Source organism: Euprymna scolopes, chromosome 1 (assembly GCF_053919585.1).
Source record: "Euprymna scolopes isolate OS-2025 chromosome 1, ASM5391958v1, whole genome shotgun sequence".
Taxonomy (NCBI): Eukaryota; Metazoa; Mollusca; class Cephalopoda; order Sepiida; family Sepiolidae; genus Euprymna; species Euprymna scolopes.
The window spans coordinates 200,595,062-200,615,210 of NC_136482.1; the positions used below are offsets into that span (position 1 = coordinate 200,595,062).

Genomic DNA, 20,149 nt, shown 5'->3' on the forward strand with positions numbered 1-20,149 from the left:
ATTATCTATACAAAATCAAAAACAAGAAAATCCACTAACAACAAAATTAATAGAAAAAATCAATATCCTTTCAACTACTAAAAACATTATTCTTGTCTGGATCCCCAGCCATGTGGGGATCAAAGGCAATGACAGGGCAGATACAGCTGCAAAAAAATCTTCTCACCTTCCAACTGACAATTTTAAGATTCCACATACTGATCTTAGACCCCAGATAAAAGCATACATACAGGAAAAATGGCAACTGCGGTGGAGTCAGCAAGAGGGCAACAAATTATACTCAATCAAACCTGAACTTAAGGAACGATGTCCGGACATCAAGAGATCACGCCGAGAAGATGTGATACTGACTCGGCTGCGCATAGGACACACCAACTTTACTCATTCTTATATACTAAATGGAGAATCGGCGCCAGAGTGCATCCCATGCCAGGAGACACTCACAGTAAAACATATCCTAGTTGGGTGTGATGACCTTGCCCCAACTAGAAAATTATATTATACAGAAAGCAATATGGAAGACCTTTTTGAAAAGGTCAACTCAGCAAATATTCTAGCATACCTAAGGAAAGTAAATTTATATAAGAAAATTTAAGGAAATTTAAAGTCACCCAAATATACACATCCATGTATAAATACAACATTTAATTTCTTAGTTCAATTTTATAAAAAAAGGGAGAAAGGCTGAAAAAGTCATTCCCCCCCTCCCAATAAAAAAAGTTAAAAAAAAAAAAAAGGACTCCGGCATTAAATGACCACATAGGTTGATATGCCGTAAAACCAATCAATCAACCAATCAATCAATCAACCAAAGTCTCCAATAGTTTCTTCCCCAGAACCGCTAGACTTTGGAATTCCCTTCCAGGTCCATGCTTCCCCAACTGTACTGACATGCAGAAGTTCAAGTGTAACGTGAACCGACATCTTGCTGCCCAACTCCCTACGTAGTATCCCAGTAGCTCATGTCCCTGATAGTAGCCCCCTACACCAAAGTGGTAATGTATCTTGTTTGGGGTGAAAATGTAAAAAAAAAAAAAAACCAAAACAATAAAACGCTAGCTGTTTGAAGGGAAAAACTATTAGTGTAGAAAACTTTTTGGCATTTAGGGATCTCAACAGTGAAGGGGTGGGATTTTGTTTTGTAAGCGGGTTTGTCGGGGATATGTACGTCATGGGGACACATTCCATTAAAATACTTGTAAAGCAGGCACAGGGATGCACTATGGCGGCACTGGGACAGGAGTTGGCGCTTGATGGTCAGTATGGGGTCTTTTAGGTTAGAGGCCGTTTTTTGCACTCTGGGCTGATGCATCTGCTACTAGTCTCTCATTCGAAGACAGGCTTCAAAAGAAAGTCGCCAATCTAATAGGTCCTACACTGTCAGCTAAGCTTCAACCTCTGTCCCATCGATGAAATGTTGCATCCTTCTGCTTGTTTAACAAGTATTTTAATGGTAGGTGCTCTGACGAACTATAAGCCATTGTATCCCCTCAACGTAAATACCCACGACAAACCCGACAAGCAGCAAAATCCCACCCCTACACAGATCCCCAGATGACAGAAAGCCTTCTACTCTAATAGTTTCTTCTCTAGGACTGCTAGACTTTGGAATTCCTTTCCAGGTTCCTGTTTCCCTAAATGTACCGATATGCAGAAATTCTAGTGTCATGTAAATAGATATCTTGCTGCTTAACTCTCTCAATAGTATCCCTGCAAATTATGTCCCAGATAGTAGCCCCCTACATGAAACTGGCGCCGTGCCTTGTTTGTAGTGAAAATGGAATAAAAAAAAAAAGAGACGTATCTGATTGGTGCTGCGACTGAGATGCATGTAGAAATATATAATAATTTTGGAAAGAATAAAATTGGTCTTGAAATTGTTAAACATTTGTTTTTCTAATTGATGTATTACTAAATTAATATTGTTAAATAAATATCTTCTAAATTTCTCACTAAATTAAAACCTTTTTATCCTTTTTCAATTTTAGAGCAATTTTAAACGAACGATTCAAGGTAAGTGAATTCATTTTTCTATCGAAAATTTAAAGAAATTTTGTTACTTGTTGGACTACCTGTTCCAGGATAGGTAAAAAATATTGAGATGTGAATGATGCTTGTACACCTAAAGATACTACAAAATCGAAAACATACAGTGGTGGGGTGGGAGCCTCTGTTGGAAATAGAGCATAGACGACTGTATTTTTGGTTTTTGGAGTTAACTCCTCTCCCTTAGGATATTTTTAAATGATCAAAGCATTTTGAAAATTTATATAATTTTAGTTTTTTTACATACCAAAACTTAATCATTGTAGATGGGGAAGTGATTCAAGCTTCCCCAAGAACTCCTTTGAAAAGTACAATAGGTTGAACTTAAAAAATAAAATATTGATTGTTGTGGTGAAAACTGTGAAAATAGAACTTACATAACTTTTGAAATTATTTTAGTGAATTTTTTGATAAGAATTGATAATTTTTTTTTTCTTTCTTTTTTTTTAACAAGGAAGTCACCAATTATCAAGGCCTGAAAGCAACTCGAGAATAAGAGTTAATGTAAGGTGGTAGTATAGTTATGCTTAATTGTGTAATGAGTAGAATTTGATTATTTAAGGGGACAGCTCAACAAGAATGTTTACACTGAACTTGAAGGCTTCCATATTGTAGACGCCCAAGAAGCACGCCAGTGGAACAGTGTTCCATAGGCAGGCAGTTCTAGGAAAGAGTCTTTGTTCATGGAATCTGCGTTTAGATTTAGACACAGATAGTGGTGGAAATCGCATATAGTGGTTGTAGCTAGTCGAGTGTTTTTTGTGAATTCATTAAAAAAAATGAAAATATGAAACAACATAACATAAATACACTTAAACCAATGCAATAGCAGTGTCAGAAAACGACATTAAAAATGCGTGATAAAAAATTGAATAATTCGACCTCCTATCTTTCGAAGCTTGTAACTAATATAAACTCTGACAGTCGTTTGATGTGTCTTGTTGAACTTGGGGAATCTTCCTGTTGAAATCTGAAATCTGCACAAAATTGTGAACGGAACCCTTTATGTAATTCACAAGTGTAACAGGCTTTACTTCTGTCAGCCATGATTGGGTAGAAATTTTAAGTAATTCACAAATGTATTCTTAGTATTGCCCACACTGAAGATTAAACCTTCAACTTCCAGAAGAGTGTCGCTTACAACTGAATTTCACCTAGTACAGGGTGGACAACAATAAAATTGTTGTCCCAAAGAACACTACAGTTTTATTTTAAAACTTTTATTGAAAAAAATCAATTCAGGTAACTTGATTATGTAGTAGAGCCTCAATCACCACTTCAATATGGGTTCGGAACTGGGAGCATGCCCTTTGCACAAGTGCTGGAGAGAGCTTGGCAACAGAAAGATAAACGTTTCAGGTCATGAATTCATAAATTGTCAAGAATGCATTTTGCAGTCTTTTACCGCTCCAGAAGATATCTCACTACTGATGCAATTCTCTATCTATATAAAAGCCAAGTACGTCCAAGGATGGAATACTGTTGTCATATCTGGGCAGGAGCTTTCAAAAACAGCCTATCCTGCCTTGACAGAGTACAAAATAGACTTCGTGGTTTAGTGGGGGATGCTCTTTTCTCTACCCTGCAACCTCTCTCACACAGAAGAGACGTTGCGAGCCTATCCTTGTTTTATTGTTATTTTCATGGCAGGTGCTCGTCTGAACTCCAATCCCTGGTCCACCCTCGCCAATCTTTCACGAAAAACACCCGTCTAGCTGAATCTACTGTGAAAAATTTCCCCCACTCTATATCTGTGCCTAAATCAAAACGCGGATTCCATGAACAAAGCTTCTTTCTTAGAACTGCACGCCTGTGGAACTCTGTTCCGTCTGCCTGCTTCCCTCCGGACTACAACTTGGATGTTTTCAAGTCCAATGTTAACAAATTCCTAATGAACCGCCCCACCCCTAATTAAACACTTCATCAAATCTCCACACTAACGTAATGTACTTGCAATAACCCTTATCCCTGAGTGGCTTCCGGGCCTTGATAAGTGGTGATCAGTGTGTAAAAAAAAAAAAAAAAAAAAAAAAAAGCTATTTGCACAACTAAATCATGTTCTGCGAAACCTAAAACAAAAACAAGTCCCCCTCTTCCTTTTTTCTTTTTCCACTCCCATTTTCTTACTGGCTTCCTAAGTTAAAACACATTATAAACCCTTTCCCTTGCAAAGCTAAATAATTTTCTGCAGGACCCTTTATCTTTATCTTTACTCTATAAAATCAGCAAATCGGAACCCGTGAATAAATTGAAGTATAAAAACTTTTTCCTTTTTTTTTTTCTCTTCTCACCTTGTCAACGGGGCATCAGAATAAGCCTACTGCCCCCCCCCCCTCGGCAGAGGGTAAAACCCCCTGAATGTGGCAACTAGTTAGCCATAGGTTGCTACCCTTAACGCTTTAGGATGTGATCCTGGTGATTGAGCTAACCTAGACCTGGGTGCATAGAAGTCTAGGCACTGCAACATATCACTTCAGCTCTTACTTTGACTAGACAGGCGGTTGGAGAGGCCCAATCCGACCTATTGGCCAGTCACGCCAAGCCCCAGCACTTACACCCAAAATGCCAACTACCATAACAAAGAACAAAACTCAAAGGTACTCCTCCATCTTTTTTCCTCGCTACCAAAAATAGGCAAATCAAGTAAGTGCTAGAAGGCGGTGGCAAGTGTCAATCAATTGGAAAGACCAGAACTCAACACTCCATCTGAACATATGTATTTTTGAGGACATAATGAACAGGAAATGAAAGTGCTTGACAACTCCTTATCAAAAGATATATCCTCCACATAGCCCTGACATTTTCAAGGCAAATGGGTTTCCCCCCTTACTATGTCCCAATTTTGGACTCCGAGGTGAGTAGGGAGCATGGTTGATGAAAAATAAATCCCAAAATCCATGGCTGAAAAAAATGAATACTTTCCCCCCTCCAAACCCTTAAAAGAAACCATTCCTCTGACTCTGACCACTATAGCTCAAATACCTAGTCATTGAGTCAATAGAAAAGAAAAAAGATTTGGAGACTCATCACCTTTTCTTATAGAAAAGATATTATCAACAAAAAGCAAACTAAAAACAATTTAAAAAATAAGAAACGGAAATCTATTAGTTGAAGTAACTAACTATAAAGATGCCCAATCTCTACTTAAAACAAAGAATTTTCATAAGTGCAAAGTCTTTCCCCATGAAAGACTGAACATTTCAAAAACAGTGATTTGAAGCTATGAGCTATCATTAGCAACAGAGGAAGAATTAAAAACCGCACTGAAAAAACAAAGGATTATCAGCCACATACATATCAACATTAAAAGACACAATAAAATAACTACAAATATGTATCCATTAACTTTCAACACACCAACAATACTCAAAGAAATCAAGGTCAGCTACTTAAACGTAAAAGTCAATCAATACCTTCCAGCTCTGTTAAAATATTTCAACTGCCAAAAATATGGACATCATAAAGAAGCCTGTAAAAGACACAATAAAATAACTACAAATATGTATCCATTAACTTTCAACACACCAACAATACTCAAAGAAATCAAGGTCAGCTACTTAAACGTAAGTAAGTGATAAGTGATGACCACCCCCATGTAAAAAAAAAATTGGTTACTTAAATGTAAAAGAAGAACAATACCTTCCAGCTCTGTTAAAAATATGGACATCATAAAGAAGCCTGTAAAAGAAAAAAGAATATGTAGAAAATGCGGCAACAGAGAGCCTGACCACACAGAAGAAGAATACATAAATGGAATGCATTAACTGCAAAGAAGATCATCCAGTCTTCTCTAAAATATGTAAAACATATAAAAAAAAAATAATGGAAGTAAAGTACAAAAAAACACAACATTCCCAAAAGCCAGTATCAATAGTTGATACGTACTTGAAAGACAACACGTATGCTGAGACAACAAAAAAGACAACTGAAATACATGATCAATATAAGGAACTGATAAACAAACTGATGACGTTAAACATTAATGAATAGGTCGAATTTCAAAATAGCGAAAAGAAAAATATTCAAATCTGGAAAACAAAACAATAGAAATAACAAATCCAAAGTAAGATTCCATCTACAACAGAAACATAAAAAGAAACCAACAAAACAACCACCAGAAATTTAATAAAAACATAAGCAATGATAAAACAGCAAATAAAGAATGTTCCAGAAAAGAAGAAAACCAAACAATAGACACTCAAAATAGATTCCAGATTCTAGAAAAAAATGGAAACTGAAAACACCCTGGATAAAAAAACGAACAAACACAAGTAATTGAAAAAAAAATGAACAAGAAGCCAAAACTGCAACATGCCAAGCAAAACCCAGATCGACATCCAGATCCAAACAAAACAAAGAAAGAAAAAACTCAGCAAAACACTTCACCAAAGACACTAACCCTCTACCTCTAAAGAGGTGGAAATAGAGGAAAAGTAAATAACCTCATGGATAAAAATACAACACAACAAATCATCCAATAAAATTGTCATGGAATAAAATCTAATTATAACAAACTTCTTATACTCATTTCATTCTTCAACCCAGCCGTTGTCTACTTAATAGAAACCTTCCTACAAAACAATAACCATTTCAAAACACCAAACTATGAACAATACAAATATTTCCATAACACAGGCCTTCGTCCTAATGGAGGCATCTCAAGTCTTGTAAGGAATAACATACCTCAAAGTAATTTCTGTCAAAACAAATCTCCAAGCAATCACAACTCAAGTCACATTACACAAAACAATTTACTCAATATACCCCCCCTCCTCATGAACCAATCGACGAAAATGAACTAGAAAATAATCCCAACCCAATCAAACATCTCCTCACAAAAAAAGCAAAATAACCGAGAAAAGAAAAGATATTGCCAACATATTAGCTAAAACAAAAAATTCATCATCAAAACACTACAATAAACAATTTCAAATAAAGAAATATGAAGAAAAAATAAACTTTAACTCCAAAAACCAAGAGCATTACAATGAAAGTTTCTCACTCGATGAGCTACATTTTTATTTTGTTTTGTTTGAAGTTATTTGCATGTTTTCCCTGATGTAACCTCCAACCTTTTTCAAGTTTACGTTGTTGGGCTCAGGAATCTTTCTGTCAAACTTGGGAATCTGAATGGAATTTTAAACAGAACCACTTATTTAATCTATGGGGGTAGCATGCTCTTGTTTGTCAGCCATGACCAGGTAGAAGTCTTTAGTAATTTGCAATAAGCTGCACTAAGGATTGAACCTTCAACTTCCAGAAGAGTTCCACTTCGAATGAATTTTACCTACTACTTTATCCGTTATGCCATGAGTTCACAAGAAGCCATGACATAACGAACAATACTAAGGCATAACAATTGCAAATTACTTCTATGGCTGATGGAACGAGAACATGCTACCCCTGTGAATTAAAAGTTCCATTCAAAATCCCATACAGATTCTCCAATTTTACAGAAAGATTCTGGAGTTCAACAAGATACACCTGAAGAAGGTCGAAGGTTACATCAGCCGAAACATTGTGAGAATAACATTCAAGATGAGAACAGTAGTCTAAATAATTCGATTAATAAAAATTATCGATCCTCATCTAAAAAAAAACATGAGAATTTAATGTTCAAACTCAAAAATCAAATACAACTTTATATCTTATTCAATTTTCTTTGATATAAGGAGATTAAATTTTTCATCTTTTAATCATAAAATCATTTAATGACCTTTTGTAAAAGTAATCTAAAAAAATTACCCCCTCCCCCCCCCCTGCGAGGTCAGTTTCTGTATTTAATTTTTATAAATGTTTTTCTTTGTGTAATTCTCTTTCTTTTAGCATTTCTTAATTATTGACTGAGTTTTCATATTTTTTCTTTTTGAAGGGAATCGACAAAGCTAATGTACACATGCTGTATGGAAATGTAATCCATTGTCTTTTTCAAGAGGTCAGTATTTGAATATATCGTGTATATTTGTCTGTAATACCTTAATGATTGCTTGGTATTAACCCTTTATGATGTAGATGATTAAAAAATATTTGTTAATTTTAGTTAGTTTAAAGGATAATGATACTGTGATTGTCTTCAAACTGAAAAAATAGAAAAAAGAAAACACACTTTACCTCAGATTTATATCTCCTTGCACGGAATTTATCAACCATGTGGGTAAAAACAAACGCAAGACTCTGTCATTCTTATACATTTTTTGGCAACCAACATGGAATATGCAATTCCACCACCAGTAAAAATGGAAATCGACAGTGATTTACGAGAGAACTGGGCTCTTGCAAGTTAACATGGGAAACTATTTAGCTACAACAGGAATTGAAAAAAAATAGCAAATATAGGCATAGAGACTTTTCTCTCGGTTATTGGCAAGGAATGTCTGCAAATATGTAAAAACCTGACAATGTCGACAGAGGAATAAGCAGACACAAACAAAATACCACATATCAATGGTATATATTTAATTCCTGCACACGGAAATAGGATGAAACATTTGATCTTTAATTAAATTAAGAACCTTAATCAAAACATGCAAATATGGCGCCTTCGACGATGAACTATTGTGTGACTGAATTGTAATAGGCACCAGCAATAATAGTATCCTCTATAGTATCAGACCTGACCGAACGGATAATTGTAGGCATAGACCGATTCATACCATCCAAAAAATTCTAACAAAAACCTAACAGCCAGCCATGGTTCTCCCCAGAATGTGCTGCTGCCATTGCACACAGAAATCACTTTTTCCATAGCTACGTAATAGATATACTGAGACTAAAGCTGCTTTCAGGACTGCCAGCAACCACTGTAAAAGAGTAATAAAAAATGCAAGAGAGCTATATGCTCAGTCCGTTAAATCCAAAGTAGCTGAACAGCGGCTTGGTTCCCACCAGTTTTAGCAAATAGCAAACAGGATTCTGAACAGAAGCGTGCGTTCTATCCCAACCATCATTAATGGACCTGAGGTCATCTCGTCAGCATCAAATAAGGCCAAACTATTTGCCAAGAACTTTGCAGCTAATTCTACTCTATGCGACGAAGGTCATCAACTCCCCGTATTTCCTCCTATAACAGACAACACGCTATGCAACATACAAGTATCTGTGCATGAGGTCGCTAAGCTAATCAAGAACCTTGATTCCAGTAAAGCAACTAGCCCTGACGACATCCCAATTATAGTGCTAAAAAAGCTTCAACTAGAACTTGCCCCCATACTTACGAAACTGTTTAAGTGTTTCCTTAAGGAGAAGTGCTTTCCAACACCCTGGAAAACCTCATCAGTATGCCCTGTATTTAAGAATTCAGGTGATAAGTCATCTCCCTCTCAGTACAGACCAATAAGTCTCCTGTGTGTCATGAGTAAGCTGCTGGAATCCATATTAAATAGAGAAGTAGTCAACCACCTCAGCAGAAATAACCTTAGCGACATGCAATATGGTTTCCGTTCTGCTAGATCTACAGCAGATGTGCTAAGGGTTATATCTAATAGGATTAGTGAATCTCTTGACAAAGGCTTCCTTTCTAGGGCAATTGCTCTTGACATATCAAAGGCCTTCGATAAGGTATGGCATAAGGGCCTACTTCACAAGATTTCCAGCTACGGTATAACTGGAAATGTTTTCTCAATTATTAAATCATTTCTCTTTTATAGGTTTATAAGAGTAGTGGTTGATGGGCAGAAATCAGAGGCCCACAGTATTAATGCTGGAGTCTCTCAGGGGTCTATCCTGGGCCCAACTCTCTTCCTGATCTACATCAATGATCTCCCAAAACACATACTTAAATCATTCGTTGACATCTATGCTGATGACATGACCATCTATGGCAACACATCGAAGGCCGTAAATGACAAAGTTTTCTCTGATCCTCTCTCCTCTGATCTTAAACGCGTGGTTCAGTGGGGGAAGAGGTGGCTGGTTACTTTTAATGCATCCAAAACCAAGCTCCTATCATTACATCATCAACGTTCTGACCCCCATCTGGCATCAATTGAAATGGATGGCTCTTGTGTTGGGGAGGCTCCATGTTTTGACAAACTTCTGGGTTTGACTTTTACTCCTGATCTGAAATGGAACATGTACATCGTCTGTTGCCAAGGTCGCTGGGAGGATGGTGGGATCCTTCTACCACTCCAGTAGATATCTTACTGCTGATGCAATTCTCTATCTGTATAAAAGCCAAGTACGTCTAAGGATGGAGTACTGCTGCCACAGCTGGGGAGGAGCTGCTAAAAACAGCCTATCCTGCCTTGACAGAGTACAAAATAGACTTTGTGGCTTAGTGGGGAATGCTCTTTTCTCTTCCCTGCAGCCTCTCTCCCACAGAAGAGACATTGCGAGTCTGTCTTTGTTTTATCGTTATTTTCATGGCAAGTGCTCGTCTGAACTCCAATCTCTGGTCCCCCCTAGCTAATCTTTCACGATAAACACCCGTCTAGCTGAAACTACTGTCAATAATTTTCCCCACTCTTTATCTGTGCCTAAATCCAAGTGTAAATTCCATGAGCAGAGCTTCTTTCTTAGAAGTGCACGACTGTGGAACTCCCTCCGTTTGCCTGTTTCCCACCTGACTACAACTTGGATGTCTTCAAGTCCAACATAAACAAATTCCTGACAAACCGCCTCTTTAAGTAAGACACTTTATCAAATCTCCAATACTAATGATTACTATGATACTATCCCATCGATTACTGTACACGCAATAACTAGCAATACACATGAAAAAATTGAAATAGCTTAAAATATTTCAATATTGGTATACATAGAAAGAGCTTGATGAGCTAAGAAAGAATATTTTTATTTTTTAAATCTGATTAAAATTAAGGAAGTTATGACTATTTTTGTGCCTCACACGTTTGGATATTTTCCCCTCTTTAAGACCATATGCGTTTCGTCACATTTTTTACACTACTTTTTCAGTAAAAATGTCATATCTTAAAAACACAAGACTAAGCAATGAAATTTACCATATAAGTTTATTTTTGTACAAGGAATCAGAATATGCAACTGAAAATATCCAAAAGTTCATGATTTCCAAATAATCTGCAGTAAATGTGCATAAATATGCAGCAATTCCTTAAAAATGCCATGTATCCATAAACAGAAAAGAAGTTGGAGAACTCAAAGTTGAATTGTAATGTGCTTTATGTACAAAAAACTTAAATCTAAACATAGGACCATTTAAAAATGAATATATTGCAATATTTCTTTGGTATTATTGTAGATTAACACCTTCTGTTTTACCCCCCCCAACCCCTTCTGACCCCCCACCCCCTCCAAAATGGGATTCTACCTTTTTAGGCAATTATGTATGAAATGCCATGAAAAACTTTAATGAAAGATAAACAAATTATTTTAGAATTTAATGTAAAATAATTCCCCATTACAGGTCATTCTAGCATTTTAGGGCAGTTAACTGTTTTTATGGAAGATAAGTCCTGTATGCTTTTTGTTTTATTTTTTTTAAGACGATTATGTGTGGTTTTAAGAGGGTTTCTATGCAATGAGAATATGGGGAGGTTACCATTCGGACTTTGAGTTAATTGTAGGGCTAAGGAAAATTATGTGTGAACATACTGAAGACTTGACAGAAACAAAAACAATATTAGAGGGGGGGGGTTAGTTTCACAAAAATTTAATGTAAAATAATTCACCACTTCCAGCATTTTAGGACAGTTAACCAATTTATTTTTTATGTGCATTTTTCTTTAAGGAAGGATCTATTTTTTGTTTGTTTTTTTTTAGACACTTGTATGTGGCTTACAGAGGTATTTGGGGAGAGGGGCTTTCCACTCGAACTTAGTGTTATTGTTAGGGTTAAAGAGTGTTTTAGGAGGAGACTTGCCACACATAACTTTAGTAGGTGGGTTGCTAACAGTATTTTGTTTTACTATTTATTTTTAAGTCATTATCAAGATTTCAAATATTTAAGTGTCAACTAACTGATATTTGTCTTGTTCTCAGGAAATGCTCAACGGTCAACACTATTTGTACGTTTGTATTACTTGCCATAGAGGTACAAAAAAGTTATCCAAAAAATAAAAGAAATAAAATTATAACAAATAAATGTTATACAAAGCATGTTTTTATTTAATGTAACATGTTTATTCAGCTCGAAAAACATACAGTGCTTATCGATGTATTGGAAAGTTAAAAATGGCAGCCGACTATCTCTTTCACATGGTAAGTTTGGGAAAATGAGTTAAAAATAAAAAACTAGACAAAATACTGTTAAAAACCCGCCGAATATATATCCGCCTATGTCACGGTAACATATATTGAGTGAGTTTCTAACAGTATTTTGTCTGTTTTTTTTATTTATAACTCATTTTCCCAAACTTACCACCTCAAAGAGAGAGTGGGCCGCCATTTTAAATTTTCGAATACATCGGTAAACACTATGTTTTTCGAGCTGAATAAACATTTTACATTAAATATAAACACTAAAAACATATCCAGTTAGGTAGAAAAGTAACTTATCTTGCCTTTGATAACATTTATTTGTTATATATTTGTTTTTTGACAACTTTTTCAAATCTATGTGTATAGTAATACAAATGAGATTTTCATACATCTTTTGATTTTGAAAAAACATTTGTGGCTGTTCGCAGTAAAACATTGTTTTAATTTGCTGTTCAAAACTAATGCAATGAATAAAAGTGCATGCAAGCTATATATCTACAAAAGTTTATTTTGTTTTTTTAACCATGTTTTTAAATTTGACCAGAAATGTGAGAACTTATAATGGATTCATAATGCTGAATTGGTTGGGATTGTTGTTATTATACATTGTGAAAACCGAATAGTTCTAAACTAATGTTATTCTGATAACAAATTAAACATAAAAGAACATTTATATTCATATTTTCATGTTATTCTTAATTCGTTTGTGAATAAAAATTAAACGCGTATTGTTTATACTGTGCTATGACTAATACTACAACTGCTGCAGTGCTGCTGCTGCTACTAATACTAACTTAATTTGACCAAACTCGGAAAATAAATATTTTTTTCGGGTAGGTCCTTTTAAATTATTATCAATTACCGTGGTCCTACTCAACATAAAATAATACTTTTAATTGATAAAGGTAGTAAAAAGAATGATTTATTTACTAGTGGGTGTCCGATTAAATTTTTTTTCAAAATGTTTGATACTCGTCATATTAAAGTCTTATTTTAACACAACAAAAAAAGAAATGGTCAAAAATATTTCGGACACTTGACAGTATTAAGATTAACACCTCTTCTGATTGGTTTCCAAATTTCATAACGAAATTCTTCATACAATCATGGTACGGGTCTTTAGAAAACAGGGAGTGTCATTACAAAACCTTACCGAAAATGCCATTTTATGACGTTCATATTTTTATCACTTTATTTGCTCAAAACTCTTAAAATATATAATGTACATTCATATTTATTAATTCATTTGAAATTATATTCATTTCCGAACAAAACAGTAGTAATTTAAAGTCTTGAAGTGCTTTGGTTTAAAAAATATGGCTATTTTAGTAGAACTACCTTGAAATCTGTAAATATCCAAAGCGTTTTTTTCGTCTGTGTGTATTACTACAATAACCCTTATCCCCAAGTGGCTTCTGGGCCTTGATAAGTGGTGATCTTTATGTAAAAAAAAAAAAAAAAAAATCATAAACTCGTGCATTGTATGTGACCCAATTTACGATGACACAACCATCCATAACATCATTTCAAAAATATGAACGTTATCTTTATAAAAAATATTAGTTATTTTATTGCTGTTTTTTTTTTTTTTTTTACTCCTGTTCACCTCCTTACAAAGCATATTTGCTACTTGGACGTAAGGGGCTACTATTTTATTTTGGGACCATACCTAGGAAAGATTAACAAAATGTTGGTTTACATTACATTTAAACTTCTGCATATCAATCAGTACAGTCAGGGAAGCAGGCAGTAGGAAGGGAATTCCAAAGTCTAACTGTTCGAGGGGAACAAACTATTAGAGTAGAAAGCTTTCTGACATTTAGGGACCTCGAAATTGAAGGGGTGTGATTTTGTTTGCTAAGCAGATTTGTTGGCGATATGTACGTTGAGGGGGCACAAATGAAATATGTTCATCAGAGCACATTTCATAAAAATATTTGTAAAATGGGCACAGAGGTGCAACATTGTAGTTCACAAAGTGGGACCTATTGATTGAAGACTTTTTTTAGATCCTATACAAGAGAGAGATACTAGTGATAGATGCACCAACAATTATCCATGCATGGGTAAATAGTGGCCTTGTAGAGGTACAGGATACTCTCAGTTGTGAGTAGTCTACTAGCACGATAGAGGAACTCACCTTTTTTGAATTTATGGCATAAAAGCATTTTATCATTGCTTTGATAACTTGATTAAATCTATGTATTTTGACATCTTTTTTTATACAATACATTTTGACATCTTTTTTTATACAATACATTTTGACATCTTTTTTTATACAATACATTTTGACATCTTTTTTTTATACAATCCATTTTGACATCTTTTTTTATACAATACATTTTGACATCTTTTTTTTATACAATCCATTTTGACATCTTTTTTATACAATCCATTTTGACATCTTTTTTATATACAATCCATTTTGACATCTTTTTTTTATACAATCCATTTTGACATCTTTTTTTATACAATACATTTTGACATCTTTTTTATACAATACATTTTGACATCTTTTTTTATACAATCCATTTTGACATCTTTTTTTTATACAATCCATTTTGACATCTTTTTTTTATACAATCCATTTTGACATCTTTTTTTTATACAATCCATTTTGACATCTTTTTTTTATACAATCCATTTTGACATCTTTTTTTATACAATCCATTTTGACATCTTTTTTTATACAATCCATTTTGACATCTTTTTTTATACAATCCATTTTGACATCTTTTTTTATACAATCCATTTTGACATCTTTTTTTATACAATCCATTTTGACATCTTTTTTTATACAATCCATTTTGACATCTTTTTTTTATACAATACATTTTGACATCTTTTTTTTATACAATCTATTTTGACATCTTTTTTTTATACAATCCATTTTGACATCTTTTTTTATACAATCCATTTTGACATCTTTTTTTTATACAATCTATTTTGACATCTTTTTTTTATACAATCTATTTTGACATCTTTTTTTATACAATCTATTTTGACATCTTTTTTATACAATCCATTTTGACATCTTTTTTTATACAATCTATTTTGACATCTTTTTTTTTATACAATCTATTTTGACATCTTTTTTTTATACAATCCATTTTGACATCTTTTTTATACAGTCCATTTTGACATCTTTTTTTATACAATCCATTTTGACATCTTTTTTTATACAATCCATTTTGACATCTTTTTTTATACAATCCATTTTGACATCTTTTTTTATACAATCCATTTTGACATCTTTTTTATACAATCCATTTTGACATCTTTTTTTTATACAATACATTTTGACATCTTTTTTTTATACAATCTATTTTGACATCTTTTTTTTATACAATCTATTTTGACATCTTTTTTTATACAAAACATTTTGATATCTTTTTTTTATACAATACATTTTGACATCTTTTTTTTATACAATACATTTTGACATCTTTTTTTATACAATACATTTTGACATCTTTTTTTATACAATACATTTTGACATCTTTTTTTATACAATCCATTTTGACATCTTTTTTTATACAATACATTTTGACATCTTTTTATTCATTTTGACATCTTTTTAATACATTTTGACACCTTTTTTATACAATACATTTTGACATCTTTTTTTATGCAATACATTTTGACATCTTTTTTTTTGCAATACATTTTGACATCTTTTTTTTTACAATACATTTTGACATCTTTTTTTATACAATACATTTTGACATCTTTTTTATACAATACATTTTGACATCTTTTTTTATACAATACATTTTGACATCTTTTTTTATATCCACTATGACACAAACCCACAAAAATCCGTCGAGTTATTTGATAGAGTAAAATTCAGCTGTAAAAGTTATATTCTTCTGTAGTTTGACGGCTCATCTTTAGTGCAGACAACACTCAAAATAAAATTACTATTATCTAGTCATGGCTGATGGAGCAAGAGCATGCTACCCCCATGGACTAAATAAAGGGTTCCATCTTGAGCACGTAGTACAATGGGGAAAGGAGTGGCTGGTTACTTTTAATGCATCTAAAACCAAGCTTCTCTCTTTACATCATCAACATTCTGATCCACATCTGGCATCAATTGAAATGAATGGCTCTCGTCTTCAGGAGGCCTCAAGTTTTGACAAGCTTCTGGGCTTGACCATTACTCCTGATCTTAAATGGAACACGTACATCAAATCTGTTGCCAGGCCGCTGGAAAAATGGTGAGATCTTTCTATCGATCCGGTAAATATCTCACTGCTGATGCTATTCTCTATCTATATAAGAGCCAGGTACGTCCAAGGATGGAATACTGTTGCCACATCTGGGCAGGAGCTGCTAGAAAGGACTTGTCCTGCCTTGATAGAGTTCAAAATAGACTTTGTAGCCTCGTAGGAGATGTCCTTTTCTCTTCCTTGCAACCTCTATCTCACAGAAGAGATGTTGCGAATTTGTCTCTGATGTATCATTATTTTCATGGAAGGTGTTCAACTGAGCTTCAATCTATGGTCCCCCCTCGCCAAACTTTCACAAGAAACACTCGTCTAGCTGTACACACTATCAATAATTCCCCCCACACTTTATCTGTGCCTAAACCTAAACGTAGATTCCATGAACAAAGCTTCTTTCTTAGAACTGCACGCCTGTGGAATTGTCTTCCGTTTTCCTGCTTTCCGGCTGACTACAATATGGTTGTGTTCAAGTCTAACGTAAATAAGTTCTTGATGAGCCGTTCTATATAAATTATCAAATTTACCAAATTTTCATTACTAATGATTACTATATTGTCCAATGTCTACTGTACACTTTTTAACCCTTATCCTTGAGTGGCCTCTGGGCCTTGATAAGTGGTGATGCCTATGTTAAAAAAAAAAAAAAAAAAATTAAAAATTCTGTGCAGATTCCGGAGTTTGATAGAGAATGCCAAGTTTGAAGAAGGTCGGAGGTTATATCGATTGAAATGTTGTGTAAATCAAAATGAAAGATGAAGTTTGAAGAATCCAAATAATACGATGAATCAATCTTCATTTCAAAAATTGATCTTGATTGCATTCTAACTTGTATCAAGATGGATAGCTAGTATGAACCCCCACCCCCCATGGTTATCTTTTTAGCCACAACCATCTTGAGGTTCTCTCTACCACTTCATGAAACTTTGGTATTTTGTGGCTGGTTGAAACTAAAAAAAATTAAACTTCTGCAATTTTATCGCGTCAATAAAACAAATATGATGATGCTCATGTGATAATGTTTGAAATTTTGTTTTTCTATGATTTTTTTCGTTTCAGGTGTTGCAAAAAAAACTGCATGAAAAGGAACAACTTTTTGATGTTGCACAAAAAATAATCAGACGACCAAACTTTTTAAAAGAAATGTGAGTTTGTTTTCACGTGTTATTCACATATTTAATGATATATGATTTGTAACCAACAACACAATAGACATGTTCAGTTGCTTTTCAGATTAGGTACCTCATTTTATATATTTCTTTTTGAAATCTTTTGAGTAATTTTTATATTTATTTGTTATCCTCATCTTCATCGTTGCTGTTTCACAATGTTTTGGCCAACTATTCCTCTGGCCTTCTTCGGGGCCTGTGGCACAGTGGATGGAGGGATTGAATCTCTACGGTTCCAGGTGAGCATTGTCTAAAGATAGCAGTATCAATCCTACCTAAAGTAAGCCAGAGGATTAGTTGGCCAAACCTTGGTGAGACAACAACAACTATGGAAGGTAGTAATTACTGAGGATGCAGCATTCCTATCCCGTCGCGGTTAACCATCTGAAGAAGGCTGTGTTGGGTTTGGGTTTTAGAAGTTGATCTTCAATTTAACCTATCCTCGCCAGATTCTAATTTATCTTTTTCTCTCAAATTTATTCTCATCACTACCTCCCCTGTTTTCCTTGGTTCTCTCCTATCAATTAACCGTTACCTCCACTGTTCTACATTTACAAACCTAAGAATTCCCATTCATTCTTTCAATGTGACCAAACTAATGAAGTCTCCTGTTCTGCACTTCCCTTTAATGTCCAGATTTAATCTTCCTCTGAAATCATCAAATCAAAGTTTGTTTACAGTTCATAGTGCTCATTCATCGTATCATTCTCATTTCTTTCTATGAAATATTAATCCTCGACCATACATAATCACGCTGCGTACACATGATTGTTAGACTCTTCCCTTGTTCAACAGTGGTAACTCTCTGCTGGTTAGTAATGGCAGAATTTCCTTGAACGTATTCTATGCACTCCTAACTCTTCACTGATGAAAGTGCTACAGCAAACTGAAGCGCGATGGACAGATATATCCTCTTACACATATTTTAGCTTTTCCATTGGTCAGTTTGCTTGTCACACTTATGTTTGAAATAGCATTTCTTTTCTGTCTATCAAGCTTAAATTTTGAAATAGCATTGTCTAAATTAACAGATTGAATGTTCTTGCATGATTCAGAATTTTTGAGATGAGATTGATAATTTGTTCGGACTACTGTTCTCCTCTTGAGTGTTATTCGTGTTGGTTAATTAATTAGTTATTAACCTTTGATAGTTAATTATGAATTAAATAAAAGAAACATAGCTTGTTTGTTTTAAATAAGATTCACATGGGAAGTCATATCGATGCTTGACAAAAAGATAAATTAACACAGTCATGTTTTAGTTTTACACAGACATGGAAAGGACTGTCTGTATTTATTTACATGTTGAGATGAAGTGAGCGTTTGATAGGCAATCACTCATATATATATATATATATATATATATGTATATATATATATATATATAGACATCGAAAAGATAACTCTATTACTCAAAGAGCTTAAATAGCACGTCATCACAAACCCAGATAAAGGGAGGCAACTTTCACATGGTTCAAAAGAGATAACTGTTGCAGTTTTCATAGTTTTAAAACCTAATTAATATTGACAATTTCTAATAATTCATGCAATGTTTTTCAATGTAACCTTTGACCTATTTTTTTCACTGCAAACAAGGTGTTGCCAATTGGAATGTAAGGAGCTACTATTTGGGATCTTGTCTTGCAGAGGACTGGAGAATTCACAAGATGTCTGTTCACATTGCATTTAAACTTTTGCATGTCAATACAGTTAGTGAAGCAGGAAAAAAAGTGAAGAGATGGGAGTTTGCTGCTTTTCAGTTTAGTTGAGGGGGCACAGGCTTTGGATATATCTGTAACAGAACACTGATGCAAATGCATATGAAATGCAAAATGACACTGAAGGATAAAGAAAAAGACTATAAAAAGGAACGCGAGTCTCATGCGTAAAAGCGTGTACAATGTTCCATCTCGAGGATTATATCCCTAGCTTCCCCTGCTTTATTCAGTATATTAATGGTCAGAAAGGATCTTAGCATTTACAAGGTAATGGACTATTACTTGATTAATGACTCAAGATTTTAATGAAAAATGGAGAAGAGACTGATGGGGCAATAATTGAGCAGGTCAATTATTTTGCCACAATTCTTGAATACCACAATTTTCCTGCTATCAGAGAAACAAGGCCCAGCAAGGCATTTGTTGAAGAGTTTGGAGAAGACAGGAACTAAATCAGCAGAGTCTTAATTCTAATAACAAGGATTAGAACACACTCGCACTTGTTGAACTCTGGAATCTTTTTGTGAATCTTGGAATTTGCATGGAATTTCCAACAAAACTCTTTTCTTAGTCCATAGAGTTAAATGCTGCCAAAACTAAGCTCGTTTCCTTTAATAACTACAAGATACCTTCTCAGTCACCAATAGCTATGGCTAAAGATACATTACCTGAAAGTACTTTGTTAAAACCCCTCAGCTTAACGTTCATATGGAACATGAGTTGGAACAGAAACATCGAGAGCATTACCAAGGCTGCTGCAAAGAAAGTGGACTCTCTCTACCATGCTAGAAAATTACTTATACCTGAAAGTATT

The 20,149-nt window shown here is 34.3% G+C and overlaps 1 protein-coding gene across 1 annotated transcript in view; it reads left to right on the forward strand.

Annotated features, from left to right (window-relative positions):
• Positions 1-20,149, forward strand: part of LOC145279699 (DNA replication ATP-dependent helicase/nuclease DNA2-like) — a 190,058-nt gene that overhangs the window by 50,191 nt on the left and 119,718 nt on the right. The window contains exons 8-10 of the mRNA XM_080130983.1: positions 1,989-2,013; positions 7,919-7,981; positions 17,508-17,593. Coding sequence (XP_079987109.1) covers positions 1,989-2,013; positions 7,919-7,981; positions 17,508-17,593 — 174 coding nt within the window. The remainder of the gene's footprint in view (positions 1-1,988; positions 2,014-7,918; positions 7,982-17,507; positions 17,594-20,149) is intronic.